The sequence below is a fragment of the Tribolium castaneum genome, chromosome 6 (genome assembly GCF_031307605.1).
Source record: "Tribolium castaneum strain GA2 chromosome 6, icTriCast1.1, whole genome shotgun sequence".
In the NCBI taxonomy this organism is placed as follows: domain Eukaryota; kingdom Metazoa; phylum Arthropoda; class Insecta; order Coleoptera; family Tenebrionidae; genus Tribolium; species Tribolium castaneum.
In genome coordinates this window covers 7,387,445-7,408,449 of record NC_087399.1, presented here as the reverse complement: position 1 = coordinate 7,408,449, position 21,005 = coordinate 7,387,445, and the positions used below count along the sequence as shown (strand labels likewise).

Genomic DNA, 21,005 nt, shown 5'->3' with positions numbered 1-21,005 from the left:
TTAGTTATGCTAAACAATTATCTGCAATAAAATATAAAGTGGCATTTTTAGTTTTTGAATTATTGAAAAAAAAAACAGAAATTTTTAATTTTCGTTTTTATTTTTTCAAGCAAAAACCAAAAGAACTAGACGTTTTTAACTATGACGTTCTTCAAGCTCTTTTTTTCAAGGAATCTAATTCTGTCATCGTATTTTCCAAGACGTTCTTGATGTTAGAGTTACAGCACTCAACATTGGTTTTTCTTATGGACGCCATATTTAATATCTGTATTTTTGAAAAGTGTTTTTTTTCTGATTAGAACGATGTATCACATGATACGATCGAATCTCACATGCTGATCAAAATGAAGAAAATCGCATTTTTGCGAAGAGTGCTGTGGAAAAAACGTCAACAATATTGTTTTTAAGCAAACTAGATTAGAGGTTTCTTTGAATTTGGATTTGGAAGGTTCATATTCACGCCAAGCTTACTTATTATTAAAAAATTTTTTTTTGAAAAAAGCTTTTATTTAAAAGATGCACTAAAAAGTAAAAAAATATGTTTTTTTATCAGCGGAGAATATTTTTGCTTACAAATGAGGATTTTAAAATTTATAAAAGCTTTGGGAACTGTGGCCAATTTAAGAAAGTAATTCTGTAATGCCCTATTGTTATGACTTATGACCGTTTCCGTTACATATCGAAAACCCATTTATAAACATAACCTAAATCTTCAAAAGCCCATTTAACTCCTTTAGGGGGTAATTAACTATATAGAATTGTATTATCACACAGATTAAGTAAGTATGCAAAATTTCAGTTCATTGGGACAACGGGAACCCTTTCAAATTTGGCTCCAAAAATATGAAACAGACAGACAGACAACAAAGCAAGTTAATTAAAAGCTTTTAAAAAGAAACGGAGCTGCAAAAATGTGACCTCACGGCTCAATTCAAAAAATCCTTTTAAATAATAATAAATGGTTCCAAAAAGTTAAAAAAAATTGACGAAAAAAAGTAAAAGAAAAGGTAAAATATAGAATTTTATTCGTTTAGGCGGTATTTAACTACATAGATTGCGTTGTCACGTAAATTAAATAAGTATACAAAATTTCAAATCATTGGGACAAGCGGTACCCTTTCAAATTTGGCTTCGAAAATATGAAAACAGACAGACAGACAACAGAGTGAGTTAAATAAAAGCTTTTAAAAACTAAACGACAAGATAAGCTAGAATTTTATTCTTCTCAAAATAAAACAAAACAAAGTTAAAAAATTCTGCTCACATATTTAATACAACTGTCAAAATTTAGTTTGACAAAATTTTTGGCGTCTTTTTCCAAAGCACTCTTTGCAAAAACGCTTTTCTTAATTTAAATGAACATGTGATACCATCGTTGTAATCGGGACTTTTAAAAAATACATACAAGTATCAAATATGGCGCCCATAAGAAAAAGTTGAGTGTTGTAACTCTAACATCAAGAACGCCTTGAAAAAGGCGATGACAGATTTACATTACTTGTAAATAAGTGTCCGAAGAATGTCCTTAAAAACGTCTAGTTCTTTTGGTTTTTGCTTAAAAAAATAAATCGAAAATTATTTTTTTTGATTTTTTTTTTCAATAATTCAAAAACTAAAAACTAAATAATCGTTTAGCAGAGAAATGCCTTAATTTAACCGACCTCGTATGTTTTACAATAACTGAGATACCTATGGTGGAGTTCGGAAAACGGACACCCTGTATTATAAATCCTGGGTCACGTATCCGCCCGTTTCGGGATCCACCTATTTCGCTATTTCCCGGGGAATGCCAATAAGATCTTGATCAGCGCTCGGTTTTTAATTTACTCCTCTGATGGGCAAAAAGATGAAGCCGTTTGCCGTGACTTACTGCCCGATAAACTGGAGCAAACCGCAAGATGAACCGTGATGCTAAGAAGAAGTAACTGTAAGGCAGAGTCTGGGCCGTTTTTTTTATCGACTTATTGGGATGTTCACCACGTATCGGTCGAGACAGACGACTTCCTTCCTGGGATTTTCGCGTTAGGAACAACAGCTGTCGATTCGTTTGCATTAGTGATCAGATGCAATTTCCTGCAGTCGATTTTTGCATTTCGGAACGGAGTATCAATTTTACGAGACGTTCGAAGAAGGCGCGATAGTGTTTCGCGTTCGCAGCACCTGTGGGAATTAATATCGATGACCTGCCACACTTTGAAGTGACTGGTCAATAGCCATTGCACGATGAACGATTTCAAGGAAAATTTAACTCAAAACGCAATAAATGATCAAGATCTTTTTCAAGCTTTTTCAAGGGTAGCGTTCTAAAAATACTATTTAGTTGATAATTTTTATCTTAATCTGGACAAAGTAGTTCAGGTGAACAGAATGGGGTGGGTCTTGAGTACGGAGGACTATCAGTTAGGAGACGAAACGAGATACAATTAACGACTAACATTTTCATAAGAAATGTGACAAAAAATATTTAAAACCTTAATTTTGTGCTTCGTGCTTTTTCAAGACGTTGCGAATACGGTTAAAATTATAGGAAGAAATGAATTATTATTCCCAGCGTTTTGATAAATATGCGACGGTGCGCAAAGAATTATTGCTTAGAATTATATATTTGCGTTCTACCTTATATTTTTGCGAACGCTGCGAATACGGTTGAAGATACAAAAGAAGTGTATGAGAAAAAGTTGTAGAGAATTAAATTTTCTACAAAAAAGTCCGCGACACCATATTTTTATCTTCAACGGTTTAGGTATAAATAAATTTTCCAATACTTGACCACAGGCAGAATGAAGCAAATCCGTCCCTTGAGCGTCTTTGAACGACTTTGGGGCCTAAATGGTTGAAGATAGAAATATGGTCTCGCGGACTTTTTTGTAGCAAATTTAATTCTCTACAACTTTCTTCCTAACATTTTTCTTGCATCTGTAACCGTATTTGCAGCGTTTTGAAAAATATGGGGCACAGTGCAAGTTGGTAAAAGTTTAATATTTTTTTAAACACAGTTTACTATAAAATGTTTGCATTATGTTTATATCTTACTATTGAGAATTTAATGCTCTGTCTGTCTGTATTTTTTGTTTGCTATGTGTTAACCGTTATACAAATATAACAATTTTTTCAAATTTATTGCTCTGAAAATTTAAGGTAATGGAAAAACTGCGCTCTCTGGAAACACTAGCGGAACTATCGAGGACGGGAACGTTTTATTTGTACGTCATTTCACATCCTAACCTTTAGATATCCGTAGTCTTCAGGTAGGAAAAATTGCCGGAATTATGGCATTCTTTCAGTTATTTTGGTGTTAGATGGAAAAAGAACAATAACGTTTGCAAAAATGTCTTCAGGTAATCCTTTTATCAAGAAACTCAAACAAGTTAAAGAATGCAAGGAGATGACTAAAAAAACTTGATTTTTAGTGCGGCGGATTAAAAATAAGAGCGCTTCGAGCGTTAGAGATCATCATCTCGGCTCCAAATTGTTTTAAATTCAAGTAGTTAGCTAACTACCTGAAAAAAGGTTGAGCATGGAATACTTAATAAAGGGAGAAAAACTGACGACTAAAATTCACAATTCTCATACTTTTTAAAACGCTGCGAATACAAGAAAAATGTGGGAAAGAAAGTTGTAGGAAATCTAAGCGGTTGAAGAGAGCGATATGAACTTTTTTGAAGGAAATCTAGTTGGTTGCAACTTTCATTCGTACATTTCGTTTTTCCACATCCAGCTCATACTGGCATTAAAAACATTATTGTATTCTCATTTATTCAAAAACAATACCAAAATTCTACATCTCTAATAATTCACACCCAAAATATTGACTGCATTTAGTGTGTTTGGTTAATTGTTGTCGAAATTTCACTTGAACCGAACGCGCAAATGTGCGATATGCGAACTCTAATTAGCACCTCATTACCCCGAATGATTTACGATGGATTTTGACTTTTAAAACGGCATTAATCTCAACTAACGCAAACACGATTTGCCCTTTTGCGTCACTCACCCCTTAGTGAGGCCGCATTTTTGCCTTAATGCTGCCTCTAAATTTGATTATTTTTTTGACAGCTTGAGTAATGCAAGCAAAAGTTATGTAAATGAAACCAGAAATAAAAAACGACGCTATTTCCACTCTTGCAGTCTCTAATTGAATTCCAAGTGACCTGTCATTTGACGACTCCTCTTTCGTGTTGATTCAGGACGCGGCATTTCGTCCCTTTATGTTTTAGAAGTCAATATCAAATCAATAAAACCTTGAAAGTTGCGGCAATCATAAAGTGAAGTAAATGTTTATTGGATTATTTTTCGTACCGGATTCCTCCACAGTCTGCATGAAAAACAAGCCATAAAAGCGGACTGACTGTTAATCAACAGTGGGATTGTTTTCCCGAAATCGCCATCAAATATTTAGCTTCGATTTCTGCCATAAGTGCGTCGCATTAACATAATTGAAGAATTAATTAAAAGGAAACGGCCTTGAAACCGCAACCACGCAAAACATAAAATAATTAACTTCGCATAAGTGAACTTAACTGCACGCAATAAATCGCCAATCGTGAACGTTGGCCTTTAACTTCAGACTCGTCCAATAAATAGTAACGTGAGGTCGTCCCAACGAAGGTATTTCAGATTTCAATCGATAAGTCAGCCCTTGGGGCCGCCGACAATTTTACATTTTTCGGTGGAAAAAACGACTGCAACGTGTTGCGTTAACGCAGGAGTTGGAGGCGTTTTTCCACGATGTGGAGCCAAAGGACTCGAAGGACGAAGTACTTGACCTAATTCGTCCAACTATTTACTTATTAAAGATTTATGTATGCAAATAGGGGAAAAAAGTTAAAAAAAGTTTTTTTGGAAGAAAGCTTTTATTTAGATGTACTAAAAAATAAAAAATAGTAAAATCTTTTAGAATGTAAATTTCTAAAATAGGTTAGTTTACAAACTACACAATATCCAGTTAGTTTATGAACTAGCCAAATGTACATATTAGCCGTATCATATCGAAAAGATTTGTAGCTACAGTTTAAGGGTGTCATTCTTTTTGCTCGTGACTGTACATAAAAAATATATGCCGTAAATCAAATGTTTCAAGTTAGAAAAGAATAAACTGAATAAAGAAGGCTTTACCGTTGTCCTTTCACAAGGCAGTCGATTAACATTTCATGAAAGTGAAAAAAAAATAAAAAAAATGTTTTTTTTAAAAAAGCTTTTATTTAAAAGATGCACAAAAAAATAAGAAATAATGTTTTTCTATCAGAGAAGAATAATTTGTAATTAGGATTTTCAAAACTTATAAATTTTAAAATCCTAATTTGTAAGCAAAAATATTCTCCTCTGATAGAAAAGCATTACTTTTTACTTTTTAGTGCATCTTTTAAATAAAAGCTTTTTTCTAGAAAAACATTTTTTTTTATTTTTTTATTAATTACTTTTTAGTCTTTTCTTATTCTAAACGTCTTTTTCTCTGAGATTTAGTTTCGCCGTATTATTGTAACACCATTATTTTGCTGATTTGTGCAAACTTGTTTAGTGATATGTGTTAGAAAACAGCTGTTAACATTAAAAAAACATCTTAATCTCTGTTCTGTATCTATACTCTATCGTTCAACATAAATGAATTAAAAAAAATAGCGACATTGGTTTAACGATACAATAAAAATGATCAGGTATTAATATATTGCCCAATGACCAAGATACCGTTAATGTTGGTATAACTTACGGTATGTACACATCGAAAACCTATTTGTAAAATTTCAAAACCCCATATAACCCCTTTAGGGGGTAATTACTTGCGTTGTCAGGCAGATTACGTAAGTATGCAAAATTTAAATTCATTGTGACAACGGGAACCCTTTCAAATTTGGCCCAAAAAATATGAAACAGACAGATACACAACAAAGCAAGTTAAATAAAAGCTTATAAAAAGAGCTGCAAAAATGTGAGCTCAAGGCTCAAAAAAGTGCAAAAAAATCCACGAAAAAAGTAAAAGAAAGGGTAATGCCGTTTTTAATCGTCAAATATAAATTGAGTACAAAAAACCCTTATTGATGGCCCATTTAGGACCAAAAATTGTAAAAAATGAGCTCAACGTATTTCATCGTATTTTGTGTTTGCCAATAGTCTGACTCTCATCTACCAAAGAATATAAAAAAGTGGCTTACTTGTGTAATTAGTCACATTAGTACATATCAAAAAATGAATTACCATTTGACTATCAGATTCTAAGCTAACAAATTTAAATAATAATAATAGTAATAAAATATATTTTTTTGAAGAATTTCAAAAAATATTTTAAATTTGCTATTCAAACCCTATACCGTTAGAAAGCTTATCAAAAATGCTATCGATACATTTAATAAAATACGGGGTGTTCCATTTGAAAAAATCAGTTATTCAATTTTTTGCGTTTTGGCACACCCTGTACCGGGTTCGTCAAGTTTTACACTCAGGCACTTTACACCTTTTAGAAGAGAGAAAAAAAATATGAAATAAGTATATTCCACTGCACTGATATCCAATCTCGCTAGGAAAAAAAATATTTTTTTCTATTGATTCATTTTAACTAAAAGTCGTCTATTTGCTAAAAATACAAGATATTCTGAATTTTTCTGTTGCGAATTTATCGAAAAATATTCAAAAGCGACTTTGCAGTGATATAAATTGAGTACAAAAAACCCTTATTGAAGGCCCATTTAGGACCAAAAATTGTAAAAAATGAACTCAAAGTATTTCATCGTATTTTGTGTTTGCCAATAGTCTGACTCTCATCTACCAAAGAATATAAAAAAGTGGCTGTCCAAAAATCCCAAAAGAGATAAAAGGGGCCAAAATTTTGGGCAAAGTGAAATTTTTCTGTTGACGGAGCCGCCACTGCCTTCTTCACTCCTCATTTAAAGCGGTATTTATTGGAAAAGCTTATCACCATTCCACGAAACACTTTATGAACTACGATCGGTAGAGTTGAACTCTACAACTCCTTTATTTTTAAATCTTAGCGGAAATCTCGTAAAATTTACGACCAAGAAGTCATATTTCCCCGTTCGTGAACTAAAAACGCAATAACCGACCGAACTCACACTCATACGTGTGTCCGGAACCCCATCCTTTAATTCCCCAACATTATCCATTACGTTGGCGGCGGTTTTAGGAGAAATACCGGGCATTTTTCCCACATATTGCTCCATAATTTTCGCCACCTGACAAATAAAACAAAGACACACCTTCCGTGATGAAATTTTAATTCGAGCCACTCGACCAAAACGCAAACTTTTCGCTCGTGGGTGGCTTAGTACACGAGCTGGAATTTTTTGTTTCGGAGGATCTCGTTAACAGACGACAGATAAGAGCACGTTTAAGGAAATGTGAAGCAAGACAATAAACCTTAACGACTGCAGACTGAAATATTCGGTTTTGACCAAAAGCACATGAAACTTTGATACCGGAAACGTGAGCGGACACCCACGTGGTGCTTATTTATTCACAACAATCGTCTTATTTATTATTTACACATTTTTCCTCTACCTGATCATCGGCAGGTAGGACCGGGCGCCGGCGGGACATTTGCATAAGAAGGACAAACCTAGGCGGAGAAATAACAATACAATGCTCAAATGCTAGAGTTAGTGGTTATCACAAAAATAGCAGTTCAAGTTCGTAAGAGCTGGAACAAGGCCTGGATGTTAATTCGAAATTGCGAGTCAAGACACAGCGCAATGAATTCGAGCGGAGTCTTTTAGTAACCTTATACCAGTGAGCGCTTTAATGCGTTTTTCATTATAATTCTGAACCAGTAAACGTCAAGTAACAGTTTAGTAATGCACGACCTGAAATAAGGCTCGTTTTGTCATCATCGTCTATCAAACTTTTGCCTCGATAGTACGATTAAAAAGTCAAGGATCCAGCAACGTGCTCATTACCGTCCTCCCATCCACTTTTCCACCCGTAGGAAGCCATAAATCACGGTTTTACTGCTTACGTGAGGATTTACAAGCTGGACCTGCATTGTATGCAAGCCGAGTGCAAAATACATTGTCTATTAATAAAACATTTCATCCCCTTTTAATTGCACGTCATCGGCGAAATTTACGACTGAAAGTGGACGCAATTAGGAAAATAACAGCTTTCTCTTCTTCGATCGTGATGAGCTAAAGACGGGAACTGACCAGTACCAACACTTTTCACCTTTTGGGAAATGTTAATTGAAACTTTATTAATTATTAATTGAAACAACTGACATTCAGCGAGTTATGTAAGGTACTTTCTAACGTTTGCGACCGAAAATCACTGCTTCAATCTTTGCTAATTTAGTTTAATACGCGAGTGGCGTGCTGGAATGACATCATTGGAGATCTGGGTTCTTAATAACTGGGAACTTAGTCATCTTGTTTCCTTATTAACTAATTTCTGTTTCCACGTTGCAACAAACATAGAATCGAGATATCGGGACTGGGTCATACTTTTTTATTTAACTTGCTTTGTTGTGTGTCTGTCTGTTTCACATTTTTGGGGCCAAATTTGAAAGGGTTCCCGTCGTCATAATGAATTTAAATTTTGCATACTTGCGTAATCTGCGTGACGATGTGTACATACCGTAACTTATACCTACATCAACGGTATCTTGGTCTTTTGGGAAATACAGGGTGACTCAGGGGTGCGTAATCGGTCTATAACTTTTTTATTGTTTAAAATATTGCGATTTTGTTTTCATTATCCGATAGGTCGACTTAAAGTCCACAAACTAAAAATGTTTTTGTTTTACACAGGGTGTTGTATACAGGGTGGTGAACCAAAGTTATATTTTTTTAAATGGAACACCTTATATATTTTCCCATAGTTGGATTATACATGAAAAAATAATGTAACTTTATATAAACTATTATGGGTCTATCTTTTTTCGTTTCGGAATAATTCAACTTTTCGTTATAAAAACGACCAATTTTTGAAAAATCACTGCAAAGTCGCCTATGAATATTTTCCAGTAAATTTGCAACAGAAAAATCCAGAATACCTTGTAGTTTTAGGAAATAGTCGACTTTTACTTTAAATATGGAAATAATGTACAGGGTGTGCCAAAACGCAAAAAGTTGAATATATCATTTTTTTTTAATTGAACACCATGTATTTTTTTACATGTATCGATAGCATTTTTCATAAGCATTCTATTGATATGCGGTTTTTATAGCAAATTTACAATATTTCTTAGTGTTCAAAAAAATAAAAAATAATTTTTGTATTTATTTTATTATTAATTCTTGATAAGTGAAATTCATTTATGTATCAGGTAATAATTAGATTACTTGTGTAATTAGTCACATTAGTACATATCAAAAAATTAATTACTATTTGACTATCAGATTCTAAGCTACCAAATTTTCTTGTAATAAAATATATTTTTTTGAAAAAAAAAATTGAAAAAAATAGGGTTTGCTATGCAAACCCTATACCGTTAGTCAAAAAAATGCTATCGATACATTTAATAAAATACGGGGTGTTCCATTTGAAAAAATCAGTTATTCAACTTTTTGCGTTTTGGCACACCCTGTATATTATATGCGTGCTTTAACTAAAAGTTGTCTATTTGCTAAAAATACAAGATATTCTGAATTTTTCTATTGCAAATTTATCGAAAAATATTCATAAGCGACTTTACAGTGATTTTTCAAAAAATGGTCTTTTTTAAAACGAAAAGTTGAATAATTCCGAAACGAAAAAAGATAGACCCATAATAGTTTATATAAAGTTACATTATTTTTTTGCGTAGAATCTAATTATGCAAAAATATATTGGGTGTTCCATTTAAAAAAAATATAACTTTGGTTTACCACCCTGTATACAACACCCTGTGCATAATAAAAACACTTTTAGTTTGTGGACTTTAAGTCGATCGATCGCATGATAAAAACAGAATGGTAATATTTCAAATAGCAAAAAAGTTACAGACCGATTACACACCGCTGGGTCACTCTGTATATTAATACCTAATCATTTTCATTACGTTTCGTTACAAAAAATGTGTTTTTTTTCCAAAGCTTTTATAAATTTGAAAATCGTAATTTGTAAGCAAAAATATTCTCTGATAGAAAAACATGATGTTTTACTTTTTTGTGCATCTTTTAAATAATAACTTTTTTCTAGAAATCTTTTTTTAAAGTTTTTTTTATTCACTTTATGAAATGTTAATCGACAGTTTTGTGAAGGGACAACGGTAAAGCCTTCTTCATTAGTTTCTTGTTTTCTAACTTGAAACGTTTGATTTACGTCATATACCTAGGCGTTGTTACAAAATATGTTTTTTCTGTTTTGATATTTTCAGTATTATTTGTTCTGTACAATATTTTAAATAGTTTGACATAATTTTGCATAACCGATTAGCTTTTTGTGAGTTTTTCTGAATTTCACCAGGAGTTCGCTTTATGTACAGTCATGATAAAAAAGAATGACACCCCTAAAACTAGCTACAAATCTTTTTGATATGATACGGTTAATGTATACAATAAACTAAACTAGCTGGACAGTTTGTAAATTTTCCTGTTTTAGAAATTCATGTTCTAAAAGATTTTACTCGCACATTTGCTATCCGGCCCAGTTGGTAGGGGTGTAATTTTTTTTGATCGTGCCTGTACTAAGCCAAAGTTTATTTTTTAAGCAAAAAAATTGTTTTTCTGAATGCATTTTAATTAGTTTTTAATAAAATTAATTGTAGGAAAAATGTGCGGGTGGGGCTGCAGTTATGCTTTAGTGAATTTCTTGTTTCACAAGCCGCCACTGCACCAAGTAGCATTGTAGTTATGACTTTGAAAGACATTTGATACTAGTTTATGAGTTTAGCCAATAACATGTGGAAAAGGTCATGCCTAATATGGTGGAAAGTAAGTATAAGGAAATGTTAAATGACTTGTAAGACAGTTGGGAGCTTGTCTTACCGACAGTTAGAATAAATTCGAAAAGAGGAAAGTCTCGTCAAATGATAAAGAAAAATCTAATCCCAGCGATCTCCAAAACGCTCCTTTTTGAATCACTTTCAGTAACAGCGGAAGAGAAATCGCCAGAGTGTCGATAAGTCGCGTATTTAACAACTCACTTACGCGTAATTATCTATTCCAAGTGCGTGTTAGTTGCTCACTTTTTGATAAAGGTATCTCGACTTTTCCTCACTTGTAGTCGTAATTGGCAACAAAACTAGTAAAAACTTCTTATTCCCATTGCCACGTGTAGTCCATATTAAATTAATAATTGCGCTAATGAGCGTATTTCTCATCGGAGTGCTTGGAAAAAAATTGTAACGATTTATTAAACCCACGTCAGGTGTTCGTTCCAAGCCTAGACCAATGTTTCGTACATTACGAATCATATTTCCCAAAAACGTAGCTAATCAACGATGTAGCGTAGAAAGTTTCGTCCCACTTGCCAAACAATAGCGCATCTCTCGCAACCTCCACTGTTTGGAGAAACTGGGAAGTAGGTTTCACAGTTATGTCGTTTGAATATTGATCAAGAAGTAAGTCAGGCCGCGGTGCTGGTCCCATCGATAATAAATGTACCATCACGCACCTGCCGTACAACTAGACCAAGGGGTCATATTATTAAACCGAGGAAAAGCCTTCATTTAAGAACCAGTGACAAAAAACAAAACAAACAAACTTTGAAATATAAACCTAAAAATAAAGAAAACAAAAATGAATAATGCAGAGACAATAATAAGAATAAACAGAAAGTAATATTTTTTTAAATAATATGAAAATAAAAGTAAAAATAATAATAACGATAATAACACAAAATGAAAAACAAAAAAAAACAAAAGAATAATTATACTAAAGTAATTTTTTTACATTCAATCGTCTATCAACTTATCTACCGTTACTATTATTAGGTATTTTTTAGATAAAATGTTTCGATGTTCACGTCCTGGGTATTTTTTTCCTTGTATTTCATTGTCATTTTTATGCATAACATTTTGAATTTCAAAATCTTGTCTTTAATCCTCTGAGACAGAGGAGATTGCTTCTTTTAACTTTTCTTGAGGATTATTTCCATCAAGAAAATAGCTAGAAATTTATTCATGTTCTGGAGCTGAATCTATTTTCTTCAATGTTGACAATTCTGCAAGTATAACATTTCTTGATTTCTTCACAGTTTTACTTTTTTCATCAATTAATCTGTGGGCTTTTGAATTTTCACAATATTCAACAATGATTATTTTTTTTTAATTTTAAGTCCTTTTTCTTTACGTATACGGTTGAATACTTCACATTCAAATATTTTTAAACTTAAATATTTTTGTCCTGTCCATGCTTCTTCCGCAGTCGTATTATTTACTGCTACAGTAGGATTCCTATTTTTCAAATAACAAGCTGTATTAATAGCTTCTGTCCAAAAATCTTGAGTTAAATTTGCATCAATTTCAACCAAATTCCGATTGAGTCTCTCAGCTACTACATTGAGGTGTGCAGGTACAGTCACGATCAAAAAGAATGGCACCCCTACCAAATGGGCTAAATCTTTTAGGTCACAAATTTCAACAAACAGGTTAGTTTACTAGTTAAACGTCCACATTAACTGTATCACATCGAAAAGATTTGTGGCTGCTGTTTTAGGGGTGTCATTTTTTTTTAACGTGACTGTACTCAACTGTACTTAATTTTATTTTGCAATCTGTTTCAACTTTTTTTTCGAAACTCTTGAACTTTTCAAAAACTTTTTTAAAATATATAAATGTTTTTCTTGTAAGTTCATCATTAAAAGTTAAAATATTACGCTTTCCGCCAATTGAATTTATTTTCTTTGAACCGCAAATATCACTATGAGTTCGTTCTAACCTTTCTTTAGCCCTGTGTACTGATTTCTTCTGAAACTTATTTCCTTTGCCACAATATTCACTAATATGGCATTTCCCTTTAATATCTTCACATCTCATACCATGAACTATATTAATAAATAACTATATTAATTTTTCTTTAATAAAGAACAGCATCCTTAGATTTATGAAATTTCTTCTTGCAATTAAAACATATTCCTTCAAATTTTGTTTTGTTCGAGAAAATACCATTTTTCTACTTTGGTTTCACAAATTGTTCATTGTGAAACCAAAAATAGTTTCACAAAGAGAACTTTCGTGCAACTCCTTAAAAAAGTAGAATATTACACTCGTTTTATAAGACTTAATTATGGCACTCCTTCGTCGTGCTCCAAAACTATTCGTGCCACAATAGGACGTCTTATAAAACTCGTGTAATAATATACTATTTTACCGATAAAATTCTTGATTTTTTGATAATGCTGTTTAATTACTAAGACTGTTTCTTCTTCATTTCATACTTAACACCAGACACAATTGCTGCCAATGCTTTTTCTCTAGTTTTTCATCCTATTCTCTTGTTCCATCCACATATAATTATATTATTATTATTAATTATACAGTTGCTACTTCTTTCAAGTTTTTCGAAAGATGCACTTGCGGACAATGTACACCCATTTTTTTTTTTTTTTTTTTTAGATAAATGTAGTTGTTTACACACATATGTTGTCTTTACATCAGCTACTAATATCACAACATAACTTCAACAAAATCTAAATGCTTTGTTTATAAAAAAAAACTGGTGATGAGAATATTTGGATAAAAGAAATTCTGAGGAAATGTGTCGACGAAAATGAAGATAAACCGTTAAATAACATCACTTCAAACTAATAAGACGTCAAAACTTAAACTTTATTCGCAAAATAAAAGTTAATTGCGCTTATTTATTAAATTTAGCTTCTGTGAAATGTTTTTTTTGGCAATCAACGACTTGATTAAAACCACAACTCTGTAATTCTTGACTCTTGACAATGCCAAGATATGAACAAGAATTTGATTTTCGTGAAACAACAATTATCAGTCAAGGTCAAGCGTTATCGTTGATTCCAGGCGCCCTTGGTGCAGAGACAGCACAGCGTTCCAGGGCCGGACCCCCGGGACGATTGCCGTCTTTCGACCAACAACAACGTGAAAATCTGCACCACGCCGCCGTCTTCGCCCCAACAGGCGACGCAGTCGCGGAGGCTGCTCCAGGAGACGCTCTCGCGGCCGCCCCCGTACCCCATGATCGCCGTCCCCGAGAAGGGCTATTGGGTGGATGGCACCGACCATGAGGTCAGTTTCGACCACAGAGGCGTGCCCATCCTCCCGCACCAGACGTGGAGGGCGAAGATCGAAACCGACGATACCGGAAAGTGCTACAGGAGGTTCTACGTCGGAAGGGTAAGTGAATTTTTCATGATGAATGAAAGTGTGGCACTGAGTGTGTTTATATATGGAAAGTGTAACGGCGCCTTCGGGGAACGAATTTATTAAGTTTGCTTAGGCCCGTTTGAAATAATATAAAGCGAGAGGGCGAGGCTTATAAGGCAACGTTATGATGTCGAAAGAAACGCGAGCTGAATCTCAACGAGGCGACGGATGTCAGGGATCAAAAAAGAAAGGGAGGTAGTTATAATTAGTGGGATTGGTAACGGATGTCGGTACAGCCGACCAAAAAGAAAATGACGCCGCCATAAACCAATGCCTATGCCTATTCATTTAGTTTAAATTATTACTGCAAATTAATTATTTACTTAATTTTGACTATATGCTTGGAGTGCTATTTAATGTTTTCTTAAAATAAAAATCCTAGTAAATAATAATTAATTAGGACACGATTGAGTTCGAAAATCAAATAAAAAAAGTGGCTTAGCTTAAAGTTATAATTTTTTATTTCAAAAAAGTGGTCGTAATTTAGTGTAAAAAAAGATTATATTTATTTTTGGTGGGTTCGCTTTTTTTGAAATTCAACAGCTTATAAAAACTAGACAAATAAATATACAGTGACAATTTAACTACTTAAATAATTTTTTAAATTGGAAACTGTATTCTAAATAAAATTAAATAAAAATTGCTGTTTGTTTTAATAGGACATTAAAACTTAATTCCGACTTGAAGTAATTTGACATTAAGTTGCCATTTATTGACAATGTCGGATTAAAATTTAATTCGTTGTTAAAAGAGTTAACAACGCGAATGAACCAACCAAATTGCTTCAATTTGGTCACGTGATCAATTAATCATGCATTTAATTGCGAATTGAATTAATGTCGGTTTATAAACCGGTCTATAAATCGGTTTACAGAAAGCGAAATTAAAATTTAATTCAGAATTAAACTAATTCGAATTAAGTTGTCATTTAAAATGCATTCACAATAATGTCAACTTAATCGCGAATTAAATTTTAATTGCGATTAAAACGTTCTGTATACCGGCACTTAAACTTATATTGCATTAACTAAGTAATAAATTAAATTTGCAAAAAAATTTTTTTGACTTCTTAAAATGCCGAAGCCTTGTGACGAACTTTAAATTTTTTTATTTTTCATTTGTCTTTTAAAAAAATTAATAAATATTAATTAATTTGAAGAAAAATTGGAAAATTTTGGTCATATCAATTTTTTGAAATATTTAATAAACAAATATGTTCATGACATCTACTGTGCGATTAATAATTGAAACGATTTAAAATATAGATAATTGGATTACTACATTCTTGTTTTATGCACAATAAGTTTTGTATCTAAGAAATAAACTACAAACATATAAAAACGATCAAACTTTTGATTATAAGGTGACCAACCATCCTGATATAGACAGGACGTGTTTAGATTTTTATTATTTATGTCTAGTTCTACATTTATATCCCGATTTGTTCTGATCTTCACACAAACAAACCCATTTATGACAAAAAACAAAATATTTAAGTTGTAAAAAACTCTTTTATGTAAACGACTTTTAGATCATTGAAAAATTTTAATGAAACTGTAGCTCCAAACCCATAAGAAATAAATTAGACTGTTACAAAAATTTTGCAGAAAACATAGACAAAAAAGAAAATGAAAATCACAATAATAACAAATAATGAAAAAAAATTGTGAAAATTAACTTAAGAGTCACCAAGATGTTGGGTTATTTTTACACTACTAAACTTTTAAATTTAAAGTAATACCATTATTTTGACTAAGCTTGATATCCTACTTCTTTAATTTGACTTTCGATAGTGGCAATACAAAAATAAGTACATAGTTATGGCCAATGATTAAAATGCAAATTAAATAAACATTAAACTTTTTGCTTTACAGAGGTACATAAATCGATATTTAAAAAAAATTAAAACAGCAGTTCTTTTAAAAAATAAAAAAAGAACAAAATTTTTTTTATTTTGTTCTATTTTTTTTGATTTTTAAATTTTCCGGTTTATCGGAAAGTGTTTCCGTTTTTGATATTTTACATTTAACTCTTTGATCATCATGCATAACCGAGATCATAACTTATTTTTCCTTGTCACTATCGAATGTTACACCAGTATACCGAGCTTAGTCAAATTACGCTAAATCTCTAAAACCAAAAAACTTTTACTATAATTTATTTCATCATTCTTTGTTATGTGGCAAATGATATCATTTCCTAAGTTTATGCGTATAAATTAAGACATCATGTATTAGATGGATGGTCAGGTCAGGTCAGGTCAGGTCAGGTCAGGTCAGTGGATGCTTTTGAAGCAAAATTTTTGTCTGATACACACACACTCGTAAATGTAGCAATTCAATAGATAGCGATTATAAAATATTAAGAAGTTTTAAATTGTTTATTTAAGACAATTGTAGTTTTTTATAATATATATGTGAATGTCCTAATTTTGAATTTTTTGAAATTGGTCACTTTAAATTTGTAGCAACAACATTTTAGAGATCATAATTACTATTTAGATTTAAAATATCTTTTGGACAGTCTGAGTCTTAATAAAAATACTACACTGACAATAATAACAATTTTTAATTTCCACTGCTTTATCTTAATATTGTTAAAGTTTTTAATAATTAAAACCTGTAGGAATAAACGTTTTAGAGCTATTTTCACACACAAGATTTCTTTTGTCCCGTCCGTGATGTTTAAACAAAAAATAAATTAATTAGAAGTCACACATTGCCTTGTTTTTCGGTTTTGTGGTTTCAGAAGTTTCAACAGGTTTAGTTGTTGGAGTTAGTGCCTTTTAACTTAACAGAACAGTCCGTCAAATTTGTATTTTTCTGCTCATATTTCAAACTTTAAAAATGTGGCTCTAATTGTAGGTTGCAAACAATTTGACTGTTACTAAGTTCCTATAAAGAAAAATCCACTTTTACTGATACTGTTTGTAAAAATAAAATAAAAAAAATGTGTAAACTAGTGTACGATGCTCTGATGCTGGATGCGGTCAAGGGTGCGACATTTTCTTTTTGTGCGGCTGTACCTCCAGTGGCGGAGTGACAAGGAATATAGACGTGGTGGTTTGAAAAACTGAGTATTGTTCATTGTGAGAATGTGAAACTTCACACGGCCAGGTCGCAATTACGTACAAAGTCGGAATTAATATCGTTTCGGTCGGTTGCGGTCCGATATTAACATATTAAATGGGAACGTTCCGGTCAACGGTAAGTCACTGGCGCCCAACGCGGGGCCCGTCGGCTATTCATAGACACCTACAAGAAGAGATGCATCTTCCTACGTTGTCGCGAGCGCGCACTATCTCAAAGAATCTCACACAGCCAAGCCTTTACTTCGGAGGAGGATTAGCGGACGGACGCTAAGAAATCCGTGAATAATTTATATCGCGCGTTAGCGAAACGAATCTGATAATAGCGGTGCTTGTCGTTTTGTACTATAGTTTGTGTTTCTTTGCGGCCGGCGACGGCTAAATGGCCAACATTTTAAACGAGTCCAACGTCTTTTGTTCTCTTGCGTAAGTGGAGCGAGTGATTGTTGGGAGATTGAAACAAACGTGCGACACGGCCTCGATTGACATTTTTTAACGGATTTTTTACGTTTAGGCTCCAACCTGACTGACAATCCTAACAAGAATAAATAGCATTTCAGAGCCAATGCAGCACATGGCGTCCCTATAACTCTGCTTTTATAAATTGAAATCGATAGTTAATCTGTTCACTATTAGTACTCGAGCGCGCCAGTGGCGGCTCGTCCACAACTAGGTGGAGACAACATTCCAAATAATAGTATTTTCAAAATTCAATGATTTTCCGGAATTTCCATCCAATACTCCGATTAAGCTCGAAAAAGATATCTGGATAAATTTAGCTCGCTTTATGACTGGGAAACTGATATTTTTGTGGAATTCCAGTAAACAAGGCAATGACCACGAAGGTTGAGTGGTTTAAAATCTTTTTTTACCTTTTTTTAAGTGCTTAAGATAATTTTTGAACTAAAAACTCAGTTAAAGACAATATTACGTTACTTTTGCTTTCTTTGAGCGTTTCAGCATATCTTTCAGTTAAGATTTACTGATTTCGCAGAAAATCGGTAAATCAGGCCGAAAATTAAAAGTGAAAATAAAAAATAGCATTGTTTTGGCCTTGTGTTTTTGAGTGAGAAACTCATTTTTTTATATTTTTTTATTTAAAAAGTATTAACGTACGGTCTGAATTAACGAGATTGAGGATCTTTTGGCTTCTTTAGGTCCGGTTGCTCAGTTCGAGTTTAAGCCGAGCTTAACTCAAAGCTAAGCTAAGCTTAAGCTGGCACCGTGTTTTATTGCAAGCAAATTTTCGTTAAAACATGCCAGAAAATCACCTAATTACGTTCAAAATTACCTTCTTTTAAACTAAATATTCAATGATTTTCCGGAATTTCCATCCAATACTCCAGTTAAGCTGATATTTTTGTGGAATTCCAGTAAACAAGGCAATGACCACGAAGGTTAGGTGGTTCAAAATTTTTTTTTAAATGTTTAAGATAATTTTCGAACTGAAAATTCAGTTAAAAACAAGATTACTTTTGCTTTTATTGACGTTTCAGCATATCTTTCAGTTGAAAATTTACTCATTTCGCAAAAAAACGGTCAATCAGGCCGAAAATTAGAAGTGAAAATAAAAAAAAACATTGTTTTGGTCATGTGTTTTTGAGTGAGAAACTCATTTATTTACAAACAGAGGTATTAACGTATGGTCTGAATTAAAGGAAATTGAGTATATTTTAGTCTCTCTAGGTCCGGTTAGGGCTTAAGTCGAGCTTAATTCTAAGAGCTAAGCTTAAGCCGGCACCGTGTGTTACTACTACACGCGAAATTTCGTTAAATCATGCCGGAAAATCACGTAATTACGTTCAAAATTACCTTATTTTAGGCCAAATATTAAATAATTTTCCGAAATTTCCATACAATATAGGGAAAAAAAAAGCTCGAAAAAGATATCTGGATAAATTTAGCTCGCTTTATGACTGCGGGGAAACTGATATTTTTCTGGAATTCCAGTAAACAAGGCAAAAACCACGAAGGTTAAGTAGTTCAAAATCTTTTCTTACCTTTTTTTAAAAGCATAAGATAATTTTCGAACTGAAAATTCAGGTAAAAACAAGATTACTTTTGCTTTCTTTGAGCGTTTCATCATATCTTTCAGTTAAAAACTCACAATTTCGCGGAAAATCGGTGAATCAGTGGAAAATTAAAATTAAAATAAAAAGTGGCACTGTTTTGGCCTTCTTTGTTAGATCTATTGTGTTTTTGAGTAAGAAACTCATTTATTTTATACAAGAAGTATTTATGTATGGTGTGAATTAAAGGAAATTGGGGATCTTTTGGGCCTTTTTAGGTCCGGTTTTTCAGTTCGAGCTTAAGCCGAGCCTAACTCAAACCTAAGCTTAAGCCGAGCTTAACTCAAAGCTAAACTTAAACATATCGGAAAATCACCTAATTACGTTCAAAATTTCTTTATTTAAGCTAAGCATTCAGTGATTTTCCGGAATTCCGTAGAGTAGAGGGAAAAAATCCAATTAAGCTCGAAAAGATATGTAGATAAATTTAGCTCATTTTATGACTGAGAAACTGATATTTTTGTGGAATTCCAGTAAACAAGGCAATGACCACGAAGGTTAGGTGGTTCAAAATCTTTTTTTAAATGTTTAAGATAATTTTCGAACTGAAAATTCAGTTAAAAACAAGATTACTTTTGCTTTCATTGACGTTTCAGTATATCTTTCAGTTTAAGATTTACTTATTTCGCAAAAAATCGGTAAATCTGGCCGAAAATTAGAAATGAAAATAAAAAATGCATTGTTTTGGCGTTATATGATCTGAATTAAAGGAAATTGAGAATCTTTTGGTCTCTTTAGGTCCGGGGCTTCAGTCGAGCTTAACTCTAAGCTAAGCTTAAGCCGGCGAAAGCAAGCTTAATTTCGTTAAAACATGCCGGAAAATGACCTAATTACGTTTAGAATTACTTTATTTTAAGCTAAATATTTAATAATTTTCCGTTTTTTCCATCCAATGCAGGGAAAAATCCAATTAAGCTCGAAAAAGATATGTAGATAAATTTAGTTCATTTTATGACTGAGAAATTGATATTTTTGTGGAATGCCAGTAAACAAGGCAAAGACCACCAAGGCTAAGTAGTTCAGAATCTTTTTTTTACCTTTTTTTAAAGGTTAAGATAATGTTCAAGCCAAAAATTAGTTAAAAACAAGATTACCTAACTTTTGCTTTTTTTGAGCGTTTCAACATCTCTTTCAGTTAAAAACTCACTTATTCTGAACTAGAGAAAATTGACAATCTTTTGGACTTTTTAGAGTCATTTCTTTAAAGCACCTATGTGTTGAAAATTACACGATTTTGAGCTATTTAGCGAATTTTATCGTAACTAGTGTGTAGCGAATTTAAAGTTAAAATGTCACTTTTCTTTCGAATGTTTTGCTGAATAAACCGAAATATTACCACTGGACGTTTAAAATGGCTTTAATTTTAACATTTTTCGTTCGTTTGAGCACGTTTTCAGACTAGAATTAACCTATTTTACGAAATTTTGTCAAAAAATGTCCACACTAGATCGAGAAACGACAAAAACAGACCCACTTACGTTTCCTGTGGATGTGATAAAGCCAGAGCTATCACGTTTTGGGATAGATTTAATTATAAATCCTAAGTATTTTGCGCAATTTTCTTAGCATTAAATTTGGGCATGTTGTATTTTTT

The 21,005-nt window shown here is 32.7% G+C and overlaps 1 protein-coding gene across 6 annotated transcripts in view; it reads left to right on the top strand.

Moving 5' to 3' along the window:
- Nucleotides 1-21,005, top strand: part of RapGAP1 (Rap GTPase activating protein 1) — a 162,921-nt gene that overhangs the window by 127,973 nt on the left and 13,943 nt on the right. For all 6 annotated transcript variants that reach the window (XM_008198451.3, XM_015982531.2, XM_008198452.3 and 3 more), the window contains one exon: nt 13,892-14,224. In XM_008198451.3, the coding sequence (XP_008196673.1) occupies nt 13,892-14,224 (333 nt within the window). The remainder of the gene's footprint in view (nt 1-13,891; nt 14,225-21,005) is intronic.